At 43.8% G+C, this 8014-nt stretch overlaps 1 protein-coding gene across 1 annotated transcript in view; it reads right to left on the bottom strand.

Moving 5' to 3' along the window:
* The window catches only part of DYNC2H1 (dynein cytoplasmic 2 heavy chain 1), a 430803-nt gene that overhangs the window by 329961 nt on the left and 92828 nt on the right, over positions 1-8014 (bottom strand). Inside the window, 1 exon segment of the mRNA XM_014517608.2 lies at positions 1163-1276. Within this exon segment, the coding sequence (XP_014373094.1) occupies positions 1163-1276 (114 nt within the window).

The raw sequence follows: 8014 nt of genomic DNA, 5'->3' as shown, positions 1-8014 counted from the left end.
GAAAGACTAAGATAATTAAATAGTAGAAAATTTTTAAGATGATATTAAACAGAGAAATTAATTTAGTGTCTTGGATTATAACAATATATACTCCAGTGTGGGGTTTTTTTTTAATTTTTAAAGATTTGATAACATTTAAGTAGATACTATTAGATTTTTAAAAACTAACTAGCCCTTGAGTCTGCCTGCCAATTTCTGTTTTCTACCAATGATCCTTTCCTATTTTCAGATGTTTTCCAGTGTTGCTCTCTGAAAGACCCAAATAAAAACCAGAAAGTAAATCCCTATTTTGAAAGCATTTGATTTCTTAGGACTACCCACATGTGAAAAGTCATTCATGCACTTAATGCATTTGCATCTAACCTACATTTGAACTTGCTGTCAACTACACAAAATCAACCAGTTCAAAAAATGAGACAAAAAAATTTTCTTTCCTTTCAGCTACAGTATTCAAAATTGTTACTTGAAATACAAAGGATACAATATCTCATGTAGAAATACAATTTTTCTACCGAGTCCTTTACCTAAACAAGGGCTGTCCAACTGGCAGCCTACAAAAGGTTAAGTTGCAGCCCCCAGGCTTCTGCCTAGCTGCCACTCCTCTCATCACTCCAGCTGCAACAGCAGCCAGTCTCCAGGCTCCCCCTTCCTCCTCCAGCTGCCTCTTTCTACTCCAGCCCAGCCCAGAGAGTGGGGCAGTTGGCAATCCAGGGAGCTGAGGAGAAGCCTGAGGTGCATGGTAGAGTAGGGGGAGGGAGCGGTGCGTGGAATGGGTTGCAGGCACATGGTATAGCTGGGGGCACCAGCATGGATGCATTGTGTAGTGGTGGGGGGATGGGCCATGGACATGCAGTGAACTGGGGAGCAGTTGTGGGCACAAATTCAGGGAGGTGGGGGGCACATGATGCAGTGGGGGGGGAGGGCATTCATGGGGTGTGTGGTCCATGGGGCATGCAACTCCCAGCTACTTAGAAGTTGGATAGCCCTGACCTAAACCTAAAAAATTCATTGTTCCCTACTGTGCGTGTGTTTTTTCAATTGCACAAAAATTCAAAATTTACACAAATTACCAACATTTCAGTAAATACTTGTCAAGTGTTGTTATTTTACCCATGTTGCTAGGTAATAATCACTTCCAATTCACATACTTCAATTCACTTACTATATGTAAAATAGTTGAAAATTGGTCCTGTAAATCCATCTTGTGAAGCTTGGTCTTTCAGAGGAGACAGTAGTGGTTCTAATTCTTCAATTGTGTACAATCCAGGAATCTCGCCTGTATCAGAAACAGTGCAATCTACTTTAATAATGTATTAAGTAATCAAAATATGACTAGTAAAATACCATTAAACTTCCTGTTTGGTGAATTTGGATAACACAGAATCTATCTACATCTGTACAGGACGTTTACCCTCATACTGTCATCAGAACAATAAATCCAGTAGTGTCTGTGATCTCATTTCTATAAAGAACTTGACATTGCTTGCACCACTGAGATACAGTTCAAAGCATCCTGCCACCCTACCCAAACACTATTCACTACAGGATACTCTATAATTCACAAGTCAAAACAGACTCCAAAATGCAGAAAGAGAAGATAGAGTAACAATACAATACCCCTCCAATCTCACATGCAGATACCCTACCCTAGAAAGAAACAAATAAATAAGATCACTTATGTCAGTGGTGCTCAGCCTTTCCAGCACACAAGCTGATCAAGCAGAGCACAGAACTGGATCCAGCCCATGGGGCTGGGCCCACAAACTGACCCCGTGGGTCAAGTTCAGCCATTGTGCTGGACCAAGCTGGTGCTCAAGGCCATGTCATCCAGCCTGTAGGTCTCCCCATGGGTTCAAAAACTTGGCAACAGGAGAGCCCTAGAGCAATTAATACTTCCACTGCTCCCCTGCCATCAAAGACCTGTAGGGAGCCCCACGGGGCAGATGACTCTGCTTCACAGGCCAGATCCAGCCCACAGGCCATAATTTGAACACCACAGACCTATATGACTATGAGACAAAGGCCAGGACAAGCCTAGAAAACTCAGTAGTATAGTGGCCCCCAGATATAGACACTGCCAATCTCACAGAGGAATTTATGGAGCTGTTGCTTAGCTTGGCACAATGATGAAAAACTGTTTGCAGTTTAATACTATTCCCACTAGTAGCTTCTCTCCTTATTATGACAGATGAGTAACATCCCTCATGTGGAGTTCAGAGACTAATCTTTTGCTGGAATTCCAGCCTAATCTTCTTTGCTAGAAGTTCCAGGACTAAGCCCAGCACCACAGCTCAAGCCCTCATTATTCTTCCAAAGCTGCCAAAACACTTCAGTCACAGATAATTTGCATGAAGATAATAATTGTGTGTTTACATTTCCTTTATTAACAAATTAAAAATTTTACTCTAGATTATCTTCTCAACATTTACTACATTATAAGAAAAACATCAGTTTTATTCCTCATTTAATTCTATCTGAAATAGAATTATCAAAATTCGTATCAGAATAAGAAATGTCTTACTGTCACATGTCTTTATCTCATTTATAACAAGTGGAAACTAAGATAATAAATTCTTAGTTATAATAAGTGTTAGAGAAGACAAAATACATCTGCATTGCAACAGAAAAACAATATACAGAAATGTTTCACTTAGACAAAGCAAAATCTTTAAAATGTAAATAATTATTTGGCAACCAACTCAATAGAGCATTCCACAAAAAATGCTTTTGCAGAGTAATGTGAACATTATCAGCAAATTTTTGGCTTCTGAGGCTCAGACCTTTTCTTCCCTCAGTGCCTTACAGCAAGCTCTGAATCCTTCTCTGAATGGTTTTCCAGTTGCCAGACATATCCATTTAAACAAAATTTTAACATCTTGCTTTCAGCAGCTATAAAACCTATAGGCCCTGGCATTTTGGACAGAATGAAATAAACACAATGTGACTGGCATGAATATTGTGTATGCTTGAGATGTCTCTTTGAAGCTATAGCAATATCAATATATTGTACAGCTTTCTAGAGGAATGCTAAAGCCTAGAAAAAATCATGGGGATTCTGTTTCTTGAGAATTGTTGAAAAAAGAACTTATTAGGACAGAAAGGTTTCTAAAGCGAAAAAGAATAGCATCTTTTTTTCTTTCGGACAGCAGCAGATTGTCCAGATTATGCCACATCTTTTCTGTAGGATTATATGACTTTGGGCAGAACAGCATGAGGATATTTTGCTCTGAACCATAAAAAGATGAGTTAACCTTTGGCAAGTAAGTTTTGAAGTCCTTAACAGCACATTGTCATTATGGAAAACATAACAAGGTTCCTGGCTACAGAAACCAGCCTACCCTGACACCTATCTAGCAAGCATGTTAGCTACAAAAAAAACAGTGTTAGTGGCTGGACAGAATGGTATGACTACTGCCCATAGATCAAAGGTTTATGGCTTTAAACCCTTATGTCAAGTCCCATTCAGGAAAACTGGTCTGACCATACCTACAGGCAGTCTGACACCTTTAAGATACCTGAATGATCTGCCAAGAATATGCATATAAGATGCTCTTTATAATAAACAATGGCATATTATGGTGCTAGGATGTAGTCCCTTGTCCATACTGTACAGAATAGAATCAGAGAATCATAGAAAATGAGGGTTGGAAAGGACCTCAGGAGGTCATCTAGTCCAACCCCCGCTATCGGAAATAAGAAAAAACTTCTTTACAGCCCGTGTGTCCAGGGTCTGAAACAAACTCCCCCCAGAGGTGGTGCAAGCACCTACTCTGGACTCATTCAAAGGGCATTTGGATGTTTATCTTGCTGGGATCATGAGCCCAGCAGCAGACTTCCTACCTATGGCAGGGGGGCTAGACTCGATCCTCTCAAGGTCCCTTGCAGCCTCTAATGTCTATGAAATCTATTAAATTAAGGCAAGACCGGCCCCAACTAAATCATCCCAGCCAAGGCTTTGTCTACCTAGATCTTAAAAACTTCCAAAGATGGAAATTCCACAACCTCTTTCAGTAACCTGTTCCATTGCTTTACTACCCTACTAGTGAAAAATGTTTCCCTAATATCTAACCTAAACTTCCCTTGCTCCAACTTGAGACCACTATTCCTTGTTCTGTCATCTGTCACCACTGAGAACAGTCTGGCTCCATCCTCTTTGGAACCATCCTTCAGGTAAAGCTACTATTAAAACCCCCAGTCTAAATAAGCTCAATTCCCTCAGGTTCTACTCATAAATCATGTCCCCAGCCCACTAATCATTTCTGCTGCCCTGTGCTGGACAGTCTTCAATTTGTCCACAAGCTTTCTGTACTGGGGGAACCAAAACTGGACACAGTACTCCAGCTGTGGCCTCACCAGTGCCAAATAGAGGGGAATAATCATTTCCCTCGACCTGCTGGCAACATTTCTACCAATGCAGCCCAGTATGCTATTAACCTTCTTGGCAACATGGGCACACTGCTGGCTCATACTCAGCCTATTGTCCACTGTAACCTCCAGGTCCTCTTCTGCAGAGCTACCTGCTTAGCCAGTTGGACCCCAGCCTGTACAGTTGCATGGGATTTTGCACTTGTCCTCCTTGAACTTAAAGAGATTTTTTTGGGTCTATTCCTCCCATTACTCTACGGCCCTCTGACTCCTAGCCCTACCCTCCACCATATTTACTACTGCCTGCAGCATGGTGTCATCCACATAGCTAGGATAGTAAAGCCTTGAATGAAGTGGTGTATGTTGTTTATAATAAAAGGACATACACTTTGCTCTCTGAAACTCCTGAAAATATGCCTATTGCGTTTCTTGGACTAGGTACTTTGCAGAGGATCTCTGCTGCTATGGTGAGGGGAAAATGTAACCTACTTAAGAGTAGCTTGAGAGATTAGACCTTCAATCCTGCAGTGATTCCTTAGGTCAAGATGGCAAACACAGATCAAAAAAAAAAAATCAAAGGTATAAATTAAAGTGCTTGTGACAAACTGAACCATCAGCTGGTCTCCTCTAGAGGTAGGAATTCTGATGTTCTGCATTGAATGGTAAAGCTTAATCCAAGAGTTGATAGCAACAGCAGTGAACCACCTCCAGATTCCACATGTAATAGGCCTGTGTAAATAGGGAAGTATTCGATTCAGATTTGGATTCGGCCAATTTGAAGGACAGTGATTCAATTCAGGGATTTGCATCTGTGCTGAATTGATTTGGCTGAATCAGGTTTGGAAGATTTGGCGCTGATTCGAAGAGATTCGGTGATTCGGATCAACTGGGGAGAGGCAAGCATAACTGGGTGGCTGGAGGTTCTCCCACGGCTCCTCCAGCTGTGCCTACCTCTCCCTGGGAGGGGGAAACCATGGGAGAAGCCTCTATAGCTGCCCTGCCCAGCTCCAGCCCCAAAGGGCAGGAAGTCAGCTGGGGTCATAGGATCCCAGCAAGATAAGCATCCAGTTTCATCTTGAAGGTGTTCAATGTAGGCGCTTGAACCACCTCCGGTGGCAGGCTGTTCCAGATCTTGGGGGCTCGGACAGTAAAGAAGTTCTTCCTTATGTCCAGCCTGAAACGATCTTGAAGTAGTTTGTGACCATTCGACCTCATCATCCCTTGGGGCGCTCTGGTGAACAAACGTTCCCCCAGATACTGGTGGTCACCCCTTCGACCTAGTCGTCATCCCTTGGGGCGCTCTGGTGAACAAACATTCCCCCAGATACTGGTAGTCAACCCTGATAAACTTATAGGTGGCCATCAGATCACCCCTGAGCCTGCGCTTTTCCAGAAAGAGCCCCAGGGCTCTCAGCCTCCTGTCATCGTAGGGTCTGCTTCCCTGACCTCTGATCATGCACGTGGCTCTTCTCTGGACTCTCTCAAGCTTCTCCACATCCTTTTTGAATTGTGGAGCCCAAAACTGGACACAGTACTCCAGCTCCGGCCTCACTAAGGCCGAGTACAGGGGGAGAATGACGTCCCGGGATTTGCTTGAGAAGCATCTATGGATGCAAGCCAGCGTTTTGGTCACTTTACTAGCCGCCGCATTGCATTGCAGGCTCATGTTCATCTTGTGGTCAATGATGACCCCCAAGTCTCTTTCTTCCATAGTGCTAGCCAACATAGCACTGCTGAGCCTATAAGGATGCGGTGGGTTTTTTTCCCCCCAAGGTGGAGAACCTTGCATTTATCGGCGTTGAACACCATCAGATTCTCGTCCGCCCACTTGCTGAGCCTGTCCAGGTCAGCCTGGATAACCTGCCTGTCTTCTGGTGTGGATGCTTTGCCCCAAAGTTTGGTGTCATCGGCGAACTTGGCCAGTCCGCTTCTGACTCCAGTGTCCACATCATTAATGAAGATGTTGAACAGTATGGGTCCAAGGACAGAGCCTTGGGGGACCCCACTGGTCACAGGACACCACGATGAGTGACTTCCATCGATTACTACCCTCTGGGTCCGACCACGGAGCCAGTTTTTCAGCCAGTGGATCGTGGTGGACCCAAGGTGACAACTGGCCAGTTTCACCAAGAGGTGATCATGGGATACCAGATCGAAGGCTTTTTTGAAGTCAAGATATATGACATCAATCTCTTCTCCCTTGTCCAGGTGATAGGTCACCTGGTCGTAGAAGGAAATGAGATTGGTCAAGCAAGACCTACCCGCAACAAACCCGTGCTGGCTATCCCTTAAGATGTTGGCGTCGGCCAGTCCATTAAGGATGGCCTCTTTAATAAACTTTTCTAAGATCTTCCCCGGGATAGAAGTCAGGCTGATGGGCCTATAGTTAGCCGGATCCACTTTCCTCCCTTTCTTGAAGATAGGCACCACATTGGCCTTCTTCCAGTCTTCGGGCACTACACCAGAGCGCCAAGAGTTTTCAAAGATCCGTGCTAGAGGCTGGGCTATGATGCTCGCCAGCTCCTTGAGTACCCTGGGGTGAAGATTGTCAGGGCCAGCTGACTTGAAGGTATCCAGCTTCTCAAGATGTTCCTTCAGAAAGTCAGCATTAATGGAGGGCAGGGGATCACCCTCACCCGGACTTCCCGGCCCTGTAGCGGGCATGGGCGTCCCATGGGACTGATGAAAGACTGACGCAAAGTACCTATTTAATAGGTTAAAAGTATCCTCCTATTTTCTACTCTTCAGAAGAATAATAGTCCAAACCATCTCAAACCTCAAAGAAAAAATTGTGGTTGGTTTCAGTGTTGCTGGGAATCTGAGCATGTTCTGCCATGAATCTACTACTGATAGTTACAGCAGTGCTGGTATCCACTCAGAAAATGGTTTCTTTTCCCCCTCCAAACTGTGCAAGCATTTCTGGAAAACTAAAGTGATGCCATCAAATGCATGCACTGAAGTCAATTAAGAGATGTCAGAAAACTTGAAATTAGACTCAGGAGATAAAATGTTGGGCTGCCTCAGCCTCAGGTTTGCTGGTCATTACATTTTCCTCAGCATATTTGCCAAAACTCAGACTTTCCCAGAACTAAGTACAGATTTGGCCAAGGTTGGTTCTCCACCTCTTTATCATTACCTGAAAGAGAAAAAAGCCAAATACACAGAACTATGGGTTTGGTTTTGGAGTAGTGCAAAAAGTGCTTTTATAATTAAACGTTAGTGCATGAAGGTCTTTTTCATTTCTGACCGCAAATCTAAGTTTGAACAAGACCAGCCATGATGCTGTCACAATTTCATCAACCATAATGAGGAGGTATGTTTCCAGGAGATAAACAAGAGTGAAATTACTTTCCTCAAAATTAAATTAGGGTTGCTCTAGTTTATTCATAGAAGAAGGCAGTTATTGGACCACTTCACTAATGGGAAACTACATGATCCCTCCTGTACAGGGTATAGCCATCTATACCCGTGGTCCAGTCATGGGTGGAGTCCCACCAGGTCTCCATTATCCCTATGACATCATCATTATTTGCACTGAGCAGGAGGATGAGCTCCTCCTGCTTATTCCCCAAGCTCCTGGCATTTGTGTACAGGCAGGCAAGTGTCCCCTGGGGGGCCCCCTCCTTGCCCACAGATTTTACCAAACCTG

This window comes from Alligator sinensis, unplaced genomic scaffold, assembly GCF_000455745.1.
Source record: "Alligator sinensis unplaced genomic scaffold, ASM45574v1 scaffold802_1, whole genome shotgun sequence".
NCBI classification, from domain to species: Eukaryota; Metazoa; Chordata; order Crocodylia; family Alligatoridae; genus Alligator; species Alligator sinensis.
Note: the sequence above shows the minus strand (reverse complement) of the source record. Positions and strands in the feature narration are given on the sequence as shown.